General features: G+C 48.5%; 4 protein-coding genes across 4 annotated transcripts; 3 read left to right on the plus strand and 1 right to left on the minus strand.

Annotated features, from left to right (window-relative positions):
- Positions 1–1,154: 1,154 nt before the first annotated feature.
- Positions 1,155–6,289, plus strand: TRUGW13939_06581 (uncharacterized protein; the record flags this gene model as incomplete). The annotated part of the gene is made up of 4 exons (XM_035489732.1): positions 1,155–1,226; positions 1,289–1,621; positions 1,680–4,916; positions 4,973–6,289. The coding sequence occupies 4 exons, from the start codon at positions 1,155–1,157 to the stop codon at positions 6,287–6,289; spliced, it is 4,959 nt and encodes a 1,652-aa protein (XP_035345625.1).
- A 2,037-nt stretch (positions 6,290–8,326) lies between these two features.
- Positions 8,327–10,177, plus strand: TRUGW13939_06582 (uncharacterized protein; the record flags this gene model as incomplete). Its single annotated transcript, XM_035489733.1, has 4 exons — positions 8,327–8,666; positions 8,736–8,851; positions 8,909–8,993; positions 9,048–10,177. 4 exons carry the CDS (start codon positions 8,327–8,329, stop codon positions 10,175–10,177), a joined length of 1,671 nt encoding a protein of 556 aa, XP_035345626.1.
- Positions 10,178–11,069: 892 nt separating this feature from the next.
- TRUGW13939_06583 (uncharacterized protein) lies at positions 11,070–12,532 on the minus strand (the record flags this gene model as incomplete). The annotated part of the gene is made up of 6 exons (XM_035489734.1): positions 11,070–11,534; positions 11,587–11,783; positions 11,841–11,958; positions 12,015–12,046; positions 12,099–12,215; positions 12,487–12,532. The coding sequence occupies 6 exons, from the start codon at positions 12,530–12,532 to the stop codon at positions 11,070–11,072; spliced, it is 975 nt and encodes a 324-aa protein (XP_035345627.1).
- A 1,142-nt stretch (positions 12,533–13,674) lies between these two features.
- TRUGW13939_06584 (uncharacterized protein) lies at positions 13,675–17,747 on the plus strand (the record flags this gene model as incomplete). The annotated part of the gene is made up of 6 exons (XM_035489735.1): positions 13,675–13,844; positions 13,904–13,994; positions 14,048–16,429; positions 16,511–16,726; positions 16,784–17,077; positions 17,133–17,747. 6 exons carry the CDS (start codon positions 13,675–13,677, stop codon positions 17,745–17,747), a joined length of 3,768 nt encoding a protein of 1,255 aa, XP_035345628.1.
- Positions 17,748–18,089: the final 342 nt, after the last annotated feature.

Here is an 18,089-nt window from a genome sequence, read left to right on the forward strand (position 1 = left end):
TTACTGCCTACTGTCACAACCATCTCCTTGCACATTGCAAATTGCGTTGAATGGAAATGGAATTTAAAGGAGAAGACTATTTTGAGTCCAGAGTTAGAGACTAAAACGTCCGCTCGTGCTAGACTGCTAGCACTGTCGTTCTGGCCCGATAGCTCGCTGATCGACACACACAGACCTTGATAGGCTCTTTTTGGTAGCTTTAGTGCGAGGTGGGTTGGGTTGTTATATTTACATAATTGGTCCCCTATATAACTGGTATCAATAGATTGATCAATTTATGAGATATGCTCGAATATTAAATATCGATTTATATGTAAATAATGGGTGTTGGTAATATTTAACTTTACATGCAAGTGTGGCTGGCACCGTGGAAACTAGATGATTTTTGGTCCTTTATCTACATCTCAATTGATAATGCGACCAATGTTCCAGTATTGAAGTATTAAATATCTGTCTATGTGAAGGCGTCAATGTTTAAAATAGTTGAACTTTTATTGATAGCATTGATATTGCACGGAATTCAAGGCTGTGCAAGGGAATATTTGAAACATTGAACCTCAGTGACATGTATAAATATATAACACTCTCTTGTGTACACATATATATATCCATGACGTACACATGTTTGAGGGTCAACCTGGTTTGTCATTCTGCCGAGGTAAAGCAAAGGTAATCCCAGCGTTTAAATATACCAGTTAATAACTACATGTACTGCATGCACTTATACTAACGAGTATCGACTGCTAATCAACAAGCTGATACACGTACGATAACCTGCATCACGTGACCAAACAACAGAAGTGGGGCCCTTTGTTTTTACATTTCCTCTTTGGGACTAACACGTGCTTCAGATGCCACCGGAACAACGCTAATCCGGCTCGCTAACCCCAAACAGGGTAGCCGCGACCGACTAGTTTCAGGCTTTCAGCGCGTCTGCCAAAAAGAATCAACAAACGAAGACTCTCTTGCCTGCGCCGCAAGCACTCGCCATCGTCGCTGTCCACATCACCTTCGCTGTGTTTTTCGCACTCGGCATGAACTAACATTTCTCACTTTTCCTTCATTTCTTTTGCTTGTCCCTCGCTTCAACCGCTTGGTAAAATTTCACATCGTTTGATTCTGATTGAGCGGGTCTCTTGAGATCAACGTTACGGATGGATGACATACTCGACGACTCGTTCCCCGAAGACGATGGTGGCAGCTCCGACTTCGTGCCTGAAGTGCCAGTGAGTCTCCCGACCGACTTCGTGTCTGATCACCTCAGGGATGCTAATCTTGCGAATTTCAGAAAGCCAAGGCCAAGGCATCAAAGCCCGCCGCTACGAAAGCGAAAAAAATGACCCAGACAACCCTCAAAGCCAAGCCTGCTGCAAAGGCTACAAAGAAAAAAGCAAAGGCCGAATCGGAAGACGAGCCGTCCGATGACGATGATAACCTCGGAGACTCCGTCATGACGAGCACGCCTCCCAAGACGACAAAACCCAAGAAAGCGCCAGCCAAGAAGGCTGGCTCCAAGCCGCTTGCCGACATTGCCAACGAGTCTTTTGGAGGAGACGGTACTGATGAAGTCGAATCGACGGGGCCGTCCAAGGACACTGGCGCCGCCGATAAATACCAAAAGGTAGGCAGCTGGCAACTCGTCAGTCTACAAGACTTGTTGTATGCTAATGATACTGCAGCTCACCCAATTGGAGCACATCCTCAAACGTCCAGATACCTACATCGGCTCTATCGAAAAGACAACGCAGCAGATGTGGGTTTACGACTCCACCGGCGATGCGATGGAATTCAGAGAGGTCACTTTCGTTCCCGGTCTGTACAAAATCTTTGATGAAATCGTTGTCAATGCCGCGGACAACAAGCACAACGACAAGAATATGGACGAGATGAAGATCACGATTGACCGAGAGTCCGGCGAAATCAGCGTGTGGAACAACGGTCGTGGTATTCCCATCGAAATTCATAGCAAGGAGAAAATCTACGTCCCCGAACTCATTTTCGGCCATTTATTGACATCCTCTAATTACGACGATGGCCAAATGAAAGTCACCGGTGGTCGAAACGGTTTCGGTGCCAAGCTCTGCAACGTCTTTTCTACAGAATTTTCCATTGAAACTTATGACAGCCGACAAAAGAAGAAATACAGGCAAACGTGGACAGAGAACATGAGCAAAATGGGCAAGGCCAGAATCACCGAATGCAAAGGCGACGATTACACAAAGGTCACTTTCAAACCTGACTACAAAAAATTTGGCATGGAGGGCATGGATGACGACTTCGAGGCTCTTGTCAAGCGACGTGTTTACGATTTGGCTGGTACTACCAAGGTCGCTGTCAAACTGAACGGGACTCGAGTGCCAATTCGTAACTTCAAAAAGTACATGGAGATGTATACTAAGGCAATCAAAAAAGAACGCGGCGAAGAAGCGGCCAACGACAAAAGCGAGATTGTCATGGCCAGCCCAGATCCAAGCTGGGAGATCGGGTTTGCTGTATCGGATGGATCTTTCCAACAAGTATCCTTCGTCAACTCTATTGCGACCACCTCAGGCGGCTCTCACGTCAACTACATCGCCGATCAGATCTGTAACCGCCTTGCTGATGTAGTCAAAAAGAAGAACAAACAAGGTGCAACTCTTAAAGCCTCGCAGATTCGCAACCATATTTTCGTTTTTGTGAATGCCTTGATCGTCAACCCTGCCTTTACTTCACAGACCAAGGAACAGTTGACGACGAAGCCGAGTCAATTCGGTAGCAAATGTGTTCTCGATGACGATTTCTATAAGAAAGTCCTAAAGACCGAGGTCATGACAAACATCCTCCACTTTGCCGAAAAGAAAGCCGACCAGCTTCTGAAGAAAACAGACGGAAGCCGACGATCTCGCATGAACAACCCGAAGCTCACTGATGCCAACAAAGCCGGTACCAAAGACGGCCACCACTGCACGCTTATTCTGACAGAAGGTGACTCAGCCAAGGGCTTAGCTATGGCTGGTCGTGCTGTCGTTGGTCCCGATTTGTTTGGTGTCTTCCCGCTTCGAGGAAAGCTGCTGAACGTTCGTGATGCATCAGTCGATCAAATTTCGAAAAACGCAGAAATCCAGAACATCAAGAACTTTATCGGTTTGCAGCACAAGAAAGAATATGCCGACACTCGTGGTTTACGATATGGTCATCTCATGATCATGACTGATCAGGATCACGACGGAAGTCACATCAAGGGTTTGCTGATTAACTTCCTGCAAGTCCAGTTCCCTAGTTTGCTGAAGATTCCCGAGTTCTTGATCGAGTTCATCACGCCAATTATTAAAGTGTGGAAAGGTGATACAAAGAACCCTACTCGATCAAAGTCGTTCTTTACTATGCCTGAGTACGAGCAATGGAAAGGAGAGGTTGGAAATGACCGCGGTTGGCAGCACAAGTACTACAAGGGTTTGGGTACCAGCACAACAGAGGATGCCCAGATTTACTTCCGAGACCTTGACCGCCACTTGAAAGAGTTTCACGTCATGCAAGAACATGAGAGCCAGCTCATCGACCTCGCTTTCTCTAAAAAGAAGGCCGACGAGCGTAAAGAATGGCTTCGCCAATTCAAACCCGGCACATACCTTGACCATTCCACCAAGCAGATCACATACACCGATTTCATCAACAAAGAGTTGATCCTCTTCAGTATGGCTGATAACCAACGTTCCATTCCTTCAGTCGTCGATGGCCTCAAGCCAGGTCAGCGCAAAGTTCTCTACACCTGTTTCAAACGCAACATCAAGAAAGACATGAAGGTCGTGGAGTTGGCAGGCCATGTGTCTGGTATGACGGCCTACCAGCATGGTGACACGTCCTTGCAACAGACTATTGTTGGTCTAGCCCAGAGTTTTGTCGGTTCAAACAACATCAATTGTTTAGAACCTAGTGGTAACTTTGGTAGTCGTCTTATGGGTGGAGCCGACGCTGCTAGCGCTCGTTACATTTACACTCGCCTGTCACCTTTCGCTAGACGTGTTTTCAACCAGTCCGATGAAGCTCTTTTGACCTACAACGAGGATGATGGGGAGAAGATTGAACCTGAACTCTATGTTCCTGTGGTTCCTATGATCTTGATTAACGGTGCTGATGGTATCGGTACTGGATGGAGTTCATCCATTCCCAACTACAACCCCGAAGAAATCGTTGAGAACCTTAAGCGGATGATGGACGGCGTAGAGCCCGAGCCTATGGAACCTTGGTTCCGTGGCTTCGCTGGTGAAGTTACCGCCCAGGGCCCTGACCGTTTCAAGTTCAGCGGTATTATCAAAGAAACGGGCGAAAAGGAAGTCGAAATCACCGAGCTTCCAATTCGCACTTGGACTCAGGATTTCAAAGACAAACTTGAAGAGATCATCAAGGCCGACAAGAACCCATCTTTCATCAAGGATTACAAGGACTACAATACCCACACGAAAGTCCACTTCATAATCCAGATGGACGAGAAGCATATGAAGTCCGCCTTGTCTGATGGATTGGAAGAAAAATTCAAGCTGTCTAGGACTCTTGCGACGACTAACCTGGTTGCATTCGACCCGGAAGGGCGGATCACGAAATACGCTACAGTAACCGATATTCTAAAGGAGTTCTTTGCTATTCGTCTCAAGTTCTACGAGAAGCGCAAGCAGCATCAACTGTCAGAACTTCAGAAGGACCTGGACAGATTCACCAATCAAGCTCGCTTTGTACAAATGATCATCGATGGCAAACTCGTTATTTCCAAGAAGAAGAAGCCCGTCCTTATCACTGAATTGAAGGAGAAAGGTTTCAAAGGCTTCCCCAAGGTTTCCCAGGCAGTCAAAGCAGGAGAAACGGAACAGGTTGTCGAAGACGAGGAAGCTGAAGAAGCCGATACTGAAATCGACTCTAGCGCGTATGACTATTTGCTGGGGGTAAGCTACTTTCTTTTAATCCTATGAAATTTCAATGTTTACTAACACAACTGTAGATGCCGATCTGGTCTTTGACCCAGGAGCGTGTTGAGAAACTTCTCCGTCAAATTGGAGACAAGGAGATTGAAATCGACGACCTCATCAAGCTCTCCAAGGAGGACATCTGGCGTAAAGACCTTGATGAATTCATCAACGAGTGGCGATTCCAGCTTGAAGATGAGCGCCGACGCGAACGCAAGGTGGCCGGCATGGGCCGTCGCCAGTCTGCAAAACTCATGACCACGTCAAAGGCAACCAAGAAGCGCAAGGCGGATGATGACGATGATTACAGTGTCCCGAAAAGCAAGAAAGCTACAGCTGCCGCCGCCAAAAAGGCAGATCCCAAAGGAAGCCTAATGAGTTACCTCAAGAGCTCATCTCCAAAAACAACCAAGATCGCTCAGAAAGACGGGATCGATGATGACGACATGGACTTGGATGATGACTTTGTAGCTGAAGTTATACCAAAGAAGAGTCGTGCCGCTCCGAAGGCTAAACCGGTCCCGCCAAAGGAAGTCAAAGACGAGATAGACGACGTGGAGGATGATTTGGTTGAAGTGTCTGCCACCAAGGTAGCACCCAAAGCCGCTCCAAAAGCCGCTGCGAAAGCAGCATCCAAACCTGCGCCTAGCAAGAAACCTCCCAAAGCGGATTTGAGTGATTCGGAAGAAAGCGGACTTGGAGACGACTTGCTGGATGTGAGCAAGATGGTTAAAGGCATTGGAGACTCAAGCGGCAAAGCTCTCATCTCGGACTTCTCCGGACCAGGTACTAGTGCTGGTCTAAAGGCTGCGTCAGCCAAGTCAAAGCCCATCGCCGACTTCGACCCGGATGAGACAGACTACAGCAAACTTGTTCCACAGCAGTCGCCACGTCGTTCCCTGCTCGTCAAACAGAAAGAAAAGGTGATCGAGGATGACGACGAAGAAGAAGAGGACGAGGATGACGAGCTTCCGAAACCGGCGGCCAAGGCAAAGCCAGCGGTTAAGGGCAAGGCTGCCACCACGGGTGCCTCCAAGGCCACTACTGGTCGTGGGCGTGCAAAGAAGGATGCCCCAGCGCCAGCAGTGAAAAAGACGCCGGCCGCTACTAAAGCCAAGCCCAAGGCCAAGAAGAAGGCTGATCTTTCTGATGACGACATTGATGCTATGGCCAACGACATTCTCGACTCTCCTGCAGGGGATGACTCGGACAAGGATGAAGCTCCGAAGGCCCGTCCATCTCGCCGAGCTGCAGTGGCCAAGAAGAAGACGTATATTATTGACGACGACGATAGCGAGCTGGATGATCCTGCTGGTGACGACTCTGCGGATGACTTTGATGACTCTGAGTAATTCCCGCAAGTTACATGTGACGAAAGTGATGCTGTGACCGATTGCGTCTGCACAATTTTTTGTATTTTATCTTCGACTCTCTTTTCCTTTCGTATATCTACAAACCCCGGTCAGAGGAGGGATGTCCCTTGATATTTGTTATCAATGTTGAGCAGGGAACAACGGCGTATTAACCCCTGGATTATATCTTCCTTTTGTCCTTTCCTCCATTCTTCGGGGGCGCGTCATTCCGAGGTTACATGTATTCAGATTTCCCTTGATTATTTGAGTTTTTTTCCCTTCCCTAGAAATAATGTCGAGTTGTCGATTATTCAACGTCTCCCCTGTTCCTTGTAGATGAGACTAAAATGAAAAGCCCACGAGTCAGCCACATGCAATTAGCAACAGGTAGCGAGCACAATTGAAATTTGTACCACGCCCTGCTAGGGCCAACGGCAGAAATATCGTTCAACATAGCTTTTCCTCGGATAAAAGGATCTCGAGGCCAGTTCAACGATGGCATTGCTACTCAAAAACTCGAGACCCTTGTGCTACTTAGAAGCCATGCCACTCTAACAATTTTTGGAAGTCTGTTGAACATTTGTGCTACAGCCTACACCGTAGCAGGCCGCCCAGGACCGGGAAGAATAGATTATTGCGTGCATCCTGCCCACGAGGAAGACAGGGGGAGGGAGTAAGCTCTTAGCCCCGTCTTCCATGTTCTAAAGTTTGGGCATCTTGCTGCAACTTTCCGAAGATGAAATTGAGACATCCAAAAAAGACCAAAACAACGGGGGTAACTTTTCTTTTTTTGTTTTCTTTCTTTCGAGGCAGCTAGATTTCTGTGCAACGTGAGACGGCTCTACAGCATTTGCCCACGAGGGGTTGGTTGCACTACTGTCTTTTTCCCCCCCGGGCGGTGGTTTTGACGCAGAAAAAAACAAAAAAACAAACAGTATTTGCTTCATAATTGCTGTGAGGCGGGAAAATGAAACGGTTGACCCATTTAATTGCGGAGAGAGATGATGATGGTGTTTCTCTTCAAACGAACTCATCTGGTCGGTTCTGTTTGCATGCATACAGAACCGGTTGTGCTGTGTCACCCGTTGGCCCATGGCTGTTGTGCAAGGAAGCATGAAACGCGGGGATCTCTGGACCGGAAAAAAAAAACGGATCGAAAAAAAAGTTCTAACCAGGGGGCAGTTCATCATTTGTATCACCAGTCTCGTCCGAGTGTTTCCTTTCTGCCTTCGACAAATCTCGCTTCGAGGGAGACAAGAAAGTACCTGGAAATGAGCCATGGGACATTCAACTGTACTGGGGGTTCACCCCCTTTTTTCTTTCTTTCTGTACATGGTACGTGCTGGCTAACACATGAGATATGATAAACTGATCAAAGCATGGAGCCTTTTAAAACCCGATCATTCCGTTTTCCAGATGAAACTTGGGCTGTGCACACAAATTCCAGTTCCGCCAAGTATCGTCAAGTACACATATCAGTTTCAAGATGGAGACCAAACCTGGTCTATGAGTCTCCCTCCTCCTCAATTGCTCCTTTTGGTGAGGAAACAAACAAACAGAGCTCGCTTCCTCACACCCCAATGCTCTTGAACAAGGTTCTAGAAGGTGTCATCCACTTTTTTTTCACTCCCAGGAGTGAGTGTCTGAGAAGAGCTTGAAACATGGATGGGTATAGGTGTGCGGATAGACTTCAGATCCGTATGTTTTAGAAATTGGATATGTTGCGATCGGGCTTCATCTTGGTAAACACATCTATTTGAGCACATCCCCCCATAGCCGTTCACACGTTTCAGAGGGAGTCTTGAAGTTGATAAAAGCGCTGGCTTTTTCTCTGGCTCGCTCCTTTCCCTTTTTCTCTCCTCATTCCATTCTTCTTCATATCCTTTTGGCTCTGGTTAGCCTGATGTTTAGAACGCAGCACCACCACATACATACATTCCCATTCTCTTCTTCCAAGGTTATCCTTACTCATACTTTTTTTTTTTTTGAAAAAAAAGACCTAGAAACACCGACAAGCTGGATCCAAACGAGAGCAACATGGCCTCTATTGAGTCCCTTCTCAACCCGGTTCCCCCAGTACCGGTCAGAAGGCGCCAGCAAGAACAACCGCAACAACGACCCAACACTCTCCCGCCCGATACCAGTGGCAGACGACCGTCTCGCATCCCCAAGGACGCCCCGGTATTCAACCCCGGTGAAGCCAGAGGCGAGCTTCGGTATCCGCCATGTGAAGAGCGAGACGAGTTTCTCGCTAGCCAGCATACTTTGTTTGACATCCATCCGCCTGTCGGCCATATCGCCGACTATCCTCGACACATTCCTTATAGTAGTGAGAAGAAGGCTTTCTTGGAAAAGACCGGGAGGGAGAGCTTTGAAGGTGAGTTTTATTTTTTCTCTTTCGTTGCTGTGATGCTATGTTTGGTAATAGTACTAATGTGTTGAAAAGTCTTCCAATACACGTTCAAGATACCCAACACGGAGAAGACTTGGACGGTCATGTGGGATTACAATATCGGTCTTGTTCGGACGACTCATCTGTTCAAGTGCAATGGGTACTCCAAGGTGAGCGGCCTTGGTTCCTGTTTTTGTATTGTTCTGGACTAAATTTTGAGTTTGCAGACAACTCCGGCCAAAATGCTCAATGCCAACCCCGGCCTTCGTGAGATCTGCCATAGTATCACGGGCGGAGCTCTTGCAGCACAAGGTGGGAAACATCACCATCATCCCTTACTGTACATGGTCTTACTCTTGAGTTTAGGTTACTGGATGCCTTACGACGCCGCCCGAGCGGTCTCTGCTACCTTTTGCTGGAGCATACGGTTCGCATTGACACCGCTGTTTGGGAAGGATTTCCCAGACATCTGTAAACCTCCCGGAAGCCCCGAGTATGGGAAAATGATTGTCAAACCGGAAATCGTCCAGCAATCGACCAGCACGGCAAACCTGTACCGGAACCAGGAACTGGAGTCGAAGACGAACTCTCAGCGGCAGCATCAAGGACAGAGAGTGCTAATGGATGTATCTCCATCCAGGCGAGACGGTATCAGCAATGCCACAGCACACACGCTTTCAAAAGGAGAGGACCGTTCTCTTTCTACTACTACTACGTCCGATAACTCATGGACACCAGTCAACTCATTGTCTCCCGAACGCACAAAACCAGTACGGCGTTCTGAGAAAAGGACAAACACGACCGGAATGCTGCCACCGGTTGAAGAAATGTTCCGTGCCCATCATAAAAAAGTGACCCGTTCCTCGCAAGCAAATCCACTGAAAAGACGTCTGAACGAGAACAGTACCGAGAATGCCGCAGTAGAATCATCATCATCTGCTGCTGCTGGAAAATCTCGCAGGGAGGCACGCTCGGCCAGGAGGTCATATCCTTATGACGAGTCTTCAGCCGAGGACGAACAGGATTCGGACGACGACATCAATCTGAATCTTACGACGGACGATAACGATTCCACCTCCTCGGATTCCGATGCAGACCTTGATCTCATCTCCGACTTGTCCATGATGACTTCATCCGAGAGCGACGATGGAGAGAATGACGACCCTGAGCGTCGTAGTCGTCGTCGCCGTCACCATGGCCATTCAAAGCCGCAACAGAGGAAGAACAACAAGAATCAACATGATGACAGTACCTTGTCCTCCACGACATCTCTGCAACCACCGCAATCAACACTACTCTCTAAACAACAACACCATCCGCGCGACCGCGAAGCTGCTGAGACGCTGCTGACGCTTTCGTCCCGATCTGGCTCGTCGAGCGTCGAGGAGCGGCCCGCGAACAACAGCACGAAACAGACGACGGATGGAGCTGCTACTAATAACACTGCTGCGTCCAAGGAACACGCTATCAAACGACTGTGTCGAGTGAGTTTCTGATTGGTTAGATTCACATGTTGAAGACTAGCTGGATGTATCTGGTCATGTCAATTTTTGGGTTCAAGATATCGTGATGTATTTACGTCAACCGATTGCTTTTGCTTTTGCTTTTACTTTTTTTGGGTTCTTTTGATAGACTGTCTGATATTCTGGCCATATCTGGAGGATACTTTTTGCAATGTCTCTTGTCTGTTTTCACTCTCATTCTCATGTTTCTTCTCGAGTTGATTCCCGAGGGTCCATGTCCGCAGTTGCATAGATGATAGACATCAATGATAATAGTAATACATTCCTTTCAAAGTTTATATTTTACATGATATTTCCCCCCTACTACCTTTTTTATTCTATATGTAAAAAGCCTGGTGTAGAATGTAAGCTGATTAAAATTGACAAATTTATAACGAATCGACATTAGATACAAGTCGCATGATGATGAAAGGAACAAAAAAAAGTTATTAATTGAAGAGGAAACCAATATACCATATCCGAAAGTGATAAAAAATGAAAAGAACAAAAAAAAAAAAAAAACAGGGGGAGAGAAAAGACGTCTTACACAGTCCCTTCCCCCAATGAATGAATCTCAAACCACGAACACACAACTCGAACACAACTCGTCACTTCTCCGCTCCCCTTACCACATTTATGTTTTTTTTTTGTTTCCACAATAAAAATAACAATAAGAAACTAATTACCAAAACAAACAAACAAGAGGGCACGAGTTTTATGTAAGCTCATTGCTCATGTTCCATGGTGTCGTCATCTGATCGATTGGTGAGATAGAGGGCCGAGCCCGGATCAATCAGTCATTAGTCGTGAGAGTTGCTGTGCGAGCAAACACTAGGCATCTGGGTCCATTGGGCTTTACCGGTGAATGACCCGAATACCTATTGCTTTACAGAGCCAAAAGAGGCTCTTGCTGGCTCTCCGTGGACGCAGCAGATTCGGTCTCGGGAGTAGCAGCAGCAGCAACCGGCTCAGTCTTGGGAGCCTCGGGGAAGTCGGTGGTCTCGAACTTGGGAGGGCTCACGGGCTCGGGGTTGGCAGCTGGGACTTTGGTAGCTACAGGAGCGGCAGCGTGGCGGCTGCCGATGTAGTCCTGAGCCTTGCTGCTGTATTCGTTGGCATATTGCTTCACCAAGCCGGTGGCGCGTGAGGTGTGCTGGTTGGCAAGCTCCTTGGCTTGGTTTGCTTGAGCGTTGATAAGCTTCTGAACCTCGGCGATTTGCTCATCGATGATCTCGCGGTTGCTGATGTAGATCAGAGGGCCGAGATAGGCGACGCTGACGGCGATCAAAGACAGACCCCAAAGAGGAACAATTTTGATGAGCCAGTACGACAGGAAAGCGGCGATGAAAGCCTGTAAATAGTCAGATAACCGAGTTCTATCAAAATGCCTTCAGAAAACATACGGCGGCAGTGTAAACGACATTCTCGGCGAACAGAATGCGTTGGAACTCAATCAGGAAGAAGTCGGACAGTTGGCCTAGGTCTTCCAGGATTCCCTCGACGGTTTCCTTCGGCAGGGTGTAGTATTTACGGGGACGGAAAGAGCTCGCAAGGCCCTTGTTGAGAACAAGCTTGCCGGCTCCTTCAGCAGCGGCGGTGACTAGATAAGCCAGAAATTAGCTTCCACCAAGTCAAGTATGAATCAAGGGCGACTTACATCCAAGGGTGACGTAAAGGAATTTGAAAACCCATCGCAGAAGAGGTAAATAGCGAGCAGCAAGAATAAAGGTGACAACGCTGGCAAAAGAGATAGCAGTAGCGCGTGGCCGTTCCCACTGTTGATATCGTCAGTTTATACGCCGATACAATTGAAGTTCGGAGTGTAACGTACGCTCAACAAGCTGTACAACAGTGAATGATAGTCTAATGCGATGTTAGCAATCAAATATCCCATCAAGAAGGGCGGGCAGCATACGAGTCAAGGGCTGGCCGGTCGAGGTAGTGGTGCTGGGGGTGACCTTGGTGGCATTCAAGCCCTGAAGCTCAGCACTGGTCTTGGAAGCTTCGGAGGCGACATTGTCTGCGACAGAAGCTAGATCATCCGTCAGTACGGATAAGAATGACTCTTTTAATCAAATTATTGGAAATAGACATGATCGATGACTGCTGATTGTCTTGCAGCTGATTTGGTTGTGTTATCTCGCAAGGGCCTGGTTGCTGGGAAGGGCGGATCGAGGGAGGGAAAAAAAAAAAGAGAGATAGCGTCAGGCATCACTACTTAACAAAGACTCAATGTTAGCACTCGGCACAACCGAGGTCATCGATGGCGATGAGAATAATGCAGCAATCATAACGTACCTTACTAGGTTTCGCAACAGCAGGGTACTGGACATCACCAGAGTCGGCCATTTTGATTATTGTGCGTTTCACCACGCTTTTCCTCCGAGTTGATAAGGGGTCGAAGGCAGTTGGCAGGATCTCCTGTCGGGGTCTCGATTCAGGAATGAAGAGCGCGAGCAGAGTTGATTCTCGTACAAGCTAGCAGAGGCGTGCAAAGGAGGCGAGCGAAAAATCTGGTGGGACGATGCAGATGGCAGGAAGTTGGCTGAAGTGATGCAATCCGGCGATGCAGGACGATCCAACGGCCGAGCCGAGAAAAGAGGGTCGTGTGAGCGTCTCCACTCGGCACAAACAAACATTTGCCTTGGGCGGAATAAAATTTATTATTACTACTACTAGTACAAGAATAATAATACAACAGCGGCGATAAGAACAAGAACAGCAATAGTGTGAATTTACAACTTTACTTCCTCTCGCATGGACTGCTCTTCCTTGCTGCCTGGTTTGCCCGCGAGGATTGATCAGCAGGAGCATTTAGCATGTGATCGGTCATTTCCATTTTTGTGTTTGGCCATTTTTCAACGGCATAATACATTGATGATAATAATGCTGCTCTGTTTATATAAATCTGTCGTAAGGGAACAGGTTAATGGCTTAATCGTGCGTGGTTTTGGAAGCTTCTCGCTGATGCTGGAGCTCTATATATAGTCACCGGGGGGGGAGATAGGGAAAGGATCTGTAGAAGATCGCATAATCATGCAGTTACGAGAAATTAAAAATTCTTTGAGTAATTTCCTGGTCGCCCTCAATAGCTCCTTTACAATACTCATAAAAAATATAGCTAAAAATGCCAGACTGGAAGCTCGAGAAGCTCTTGGAGTACTTCGAGGACAATCGGCCAATCAGGGGCGGGGGATAGAGCTGACTTGGCGCCTGAAAGCCAAGGCCGCAACACCATCACGTGACCCAGCGTCCTAGCGCGTCGCCCGTCGTCATTTCCGGATGTTTTGATGCCCGCCAAACAAGCAAGCGCGCTTCGACGACGACGACCACCCCCAAATACTCAACACTCAACACTCAACGTCCAACACCCGCAATGAGTCTCGCAGTATAATAGACCGATTCTCGCACCCATCAACAGGAGCGCGATTTTGCGACCACGACATCGACCACTGAAACAGCACACGGATCGCCCATTGTTTACGTGCACCATGGCTGCCGCCAGAGGAAAGCCCGTCGGCTCTGCGGCCTGGATTTCTGGGGAAAAGGAAAATGTGACGCGCTTGGTCGAGCAAGAGCTCGAAGAAGTCGAGTTCCCTGTCCGCCACGAACTCGATTGGCTCAATGAGCACATGGCCGAGATCTTCTCGAACAATCAATTGTATGTGTGGGCGTTGTCGTCTCTACCTGACTCCGGGAACTAATAATAGCACACCACAGTAACATGACCGAGCTTCTCAAAACACCAGGCAAGATGAGAGGCAAAACGCCTCGCACGGCACGCAAGCGCAATCCAGACGAATCTCGTGTGGTATGTATTTCCGTTGCTGATGTGTATGCTGTGTTGTGTTGACCGGGAATTAGCCTCTGAATGAGATATTCACATCCTCGAACCAGAAGCCTAAAGTACCTTCAAAATTTACTGCTGCTCTCGAGAAGACGGCTACAATTTCGAAACCATCCACCAAACCATCAGAAAAACCAGTTTCGAAACCAGCTGAGGAGCAATTCGATAAGAAACCTGTCGAACCAAACCAGAAAACAATCGCGCCATCTGGACAACCAGTTCAAAACAAGACGGAGAAAACAGGTGCTAGTGTTTCTGTTTCGAAAGGCAAAGAACCCGTACGCGACCAACCTGTCAACAACAGCAAGGCACTCAATTCTTTCTCTACGTATAATACCGATTCCGGCTATCACGGACTTCCCGATGAAGAAGAAGAAGAAGAAGAAGACGAGGTTATCCTGGCTGCCACACAAATAATTTCCGACAGCCCAGAACCAGCGGATGCGCAAGCTGTAGCAGGCCCGTCTACACAACCGCTCGAGGTTGATACAACACCCAAAGGACCACATAGAAAGAGTGAGTCGGTTGACAGGCGCACGACTGATCAATCATTCCACTCCGCTCAGGAAAATTTCCGGTCTCGTGGAGAAACTGTGGAGCCAATGGATGTTGCAGAAGATCACCAAGAAATAGCAGACGAGGTCACTCCTCGTCCATTCCCTAAAGCAGGACAAGAGCAATCCGAATCTCCGACTCAACCGGAAAAAATGATTGAAACCCAGTCTGACTTCAGCGATGGACATGATCAGGATGAAGATATGTCCCTTGACGAAAACTTTGACAATCTTGGATCTCCATCCGACAATTCGACACCTGCTCGCCCTCCTATGCGGAAAAAGAGCAGCCTGAGTTTTGCATCACTACCTGCTCGGGAGCCGTTGATCAAGAAAAGAATGTCTCGCACTAGTCATCTGGATATGATTAAACCAACTGGACCAGGCCGTCAAAGCTACTTTGGTGGCCAAGGGGAAGGGCTAAAACCATCTACCCTCGGTCTCAATATGGAGACAGAGGATCTGGATCTGGACAAGAAACAAAAATCATTGCAGGCCGAGCCTGATGACGGGTATGGAACTTCAAAGTCGTCAACGCAGCGGACGCAGAGACTGCATGATAAGATTAGTATGCTCGGCAAGACTCAGGCACCAAGGTCAACAAAATCTATCGCGCCATCACAAAGCACCTCTCAACTCAATTATCCTGATTTGCCAAGTAACAAGTCCAACACTGCCATCAATGAGTCTACATCTACATCAGCGATGACAAGTCAAGATGACTGGATCAAGCCCTTGAAATCGCCTCACAAAACAACTATTCCGAAGAGCCAGACAGCGGATGTCATGGAGCTTGTCGCAGGGAGCGACTCAGTCGGGAAACTTGAAAAAGGAAAGCTCGCACGTACTGAAACGTTCCACGACCTGCGTGACAAACGCTCACCCACGCCAAAGGGCTCGGTGTTTTCTGCTTTCGGCCACCATAAATCAGCATCTACATCTACGCCCCCTGCTGGACGATTCGAACAAGCTGCAATGCCCGCCTCTAATGTGGATGTGGAGTCTACGACACCCTCCGTTTCGCCGAGACGGTTTGATGGCACAACGAGTGGACCAAAGTCCAAGTTTCAGTCGATAATGAAGTCGGCAAAGAGTCTTTTCTCTAGCAGTGCGAGTATTTCTGCGGCTGCTAAACTGGAAACGCTCTCCTCTCCTAGTGCTTCTCGCTCACAGCCCAACCTCTCGCAACCCCTATCTAGCCCTCAAAGGTTCTCCCCAAGCCCGCAAAGAGCTCCAATGCGGTTTCAAAATATGACCGAGTTGGATAAACCTGAAAGGAACAACAAACCACAGTACGCACTAGAAGACCCTTTTGAGGAACCCCGGGTTCGTCAAGAAAAAGCACAACCTAGCAGCAAACCAGATAAAATCGAGAAGGCGTCGACAAAGGAGCGTGACATGCGTGAAACTTCTGCTCCCTCTCAACAAGCTGTGCAAGCAAATGCAACGAAAATTCAAAAAGCCCCGCCACATGTTCCAAGGGACGCTGAAATTCTTAATGACGCCGAACATAAATTTCCCCTTCCACCTAGCATGTCTCATGCTCCTCCTGCTCAGCCCGCTCAGCCGGCCCAATCTACGAAACTGAGACCTATGAAGCCAACGAGAGAAGTTTCTCAGAAGCCAAAACCACAGCCAATGTCGATCCGTGTCGGTAGTACACTGACCCGTGTGCCGATGGCTTCATCAACGTCTTACCTTCCGGAGCCTACTGCGGCTCCGACACCAGGGACAACCAAGCAGCCCAATCTTTCCAAGAAAGCTAGCAATTCTTCGCTACAGACTACCGCGTCAAACACGAGCTTCAAGAGTTCAGTGTCTAGCCAATCGCAGCGGAAAGCGCAAGTCGCAGCATCTGCAGAGAAAAAGAAACAGGCAAGGCCGCCATTTTACTCTACTATTTATCATGTACTAACGCTTTTATAGGATGAACGGGAAGCGGCATTGCGCAAGGATGAACAGAAAAAGCGAGCTGCACAACAGAAGCAGCAACAACAGGAAGAAGCTCGACGCGTGGAACGAGAGCGGTCTGTTGTGGAAGACCAAAAGAAAGCAGCCCAACGACAAGTTATTGAGCAACGCCGGCTCGAAAATTCGCGCCTAAGACAGGGCAGCCAGCCACCCAAACCGGCAAACGACATGGTTAGTTATTCATGGCAGAGTAAATGTGTCGACACACTATTGACAAGATACGCGCAGGGATCATCTCTACAACAGGACAAGACAGCTCAACGGGCTGACCCAGGTCCGACACGGCCACCCTCACGATTGGGCTCCACTCTGCAGTCTTTCAATCGATCTATTAACCAGCCCCCAACGAACCCTGCTAAGCCAGCAAAGAGGCCATTGGATGACGAGCCCCAAACTCGATCGGCAGCACCTGCCTATCGCCCGTCTGAAAAGCCAGCCGATGCAAAGAGGCGGAGGACTGAGGACGAATATAACCAACAACTTAACCAGCCTCCGCCACTCAAGCAACAGCCAATTCGCAAGGTAAGCTATTTTTGTGTCATTGTGGAAGAATACCCGGCAACTAACCGTGGCTTAGGAAAATGGAAAGCTTTCACTTATGGGACACGGCTATCCACAAGTACCTCAGCCGGGTGTCTCGGTGTACAAGGCGGCGCCCGTGCAGCAAAGTGCATCAGGTCGGCAGCTGAAGCACGGTGCTCCCATTGACATGACACAATACACCAGTGGGAAGATACCGTTTGCGCCGAGCAACCCCCCTGCAACGACAGTTCACAAGACCCCCAGTCACAAGACAGCTAATCTTGCAGCTCAACGAGCGCCGGCGAAAGTGTCCCCGCAATATCCTCCTAGCGAGAGCATTCACCTGCCCGAGCCTAACACTGATAGCGAGGACGAAGACTCCGATGCTGACATGCTTCCCGTTCCTGATTGGGCCCAGACGGACGAGCTTCAGAGGGCCTTGGCGACTCAGGAGGACTTGCCAACGGAACACATTTTCGGAAGTATCGCGCCGTTTATGATGGAGGAGGTCTTCAGCAAGGACAAGAAGTTGAAAAAATTCCGCGAGCGCACGAGCAGCGCCAACTGGGGCGGACCGGACGGCTTAACGCAGGAAGAGATCAGCCGGGACCAGGCTGCGCGACAGCGACTGCGCACGAACGGGCAGTGGTCGTACCATGTATCACGGTGACCAAGCTTCGTATTTTCCATCGTCGTTTTCTTTTCTCTTCTTCTTTTTTTTAGTAAGCATCCACATGCTTTGGCGGGCCCTGGGTGTGCTGGGTTTTGTGATTGGTGTTTCGGGGAACATAGTTAGGCGTTATATACGGGGCGTTCTGGTTGTTACTCAATTATTAGTGTTTTTTTATGGACGAAACCAGCTCCACGTGGTATTTTCATCAGGCTAGGCCTGACAGGTGTCCGGCGGATGGCGGCCACGAGGACTGAACTGATCTACATCGTGTTGCAGCAATCGGGGGGCCGAATCCAGGGCCGTAAGATTGGAATGTGCCGTGTCAACTCTATCTGGAGC

The sequence above is a fragment of the Talaromyces rugulosus genome, chromosome III (genome assembly GCF_013368755.1).
Source record: "Talaromyces rugulosus chromosome III, complete sequence".
Taxonomy (NCBI): Eukaryota; Fungi; Ascomycota; class Eurotiomycetes; order Eurotiales; family Trichocomaceae; genus Talaromyces; species Talaromyces rugulosus.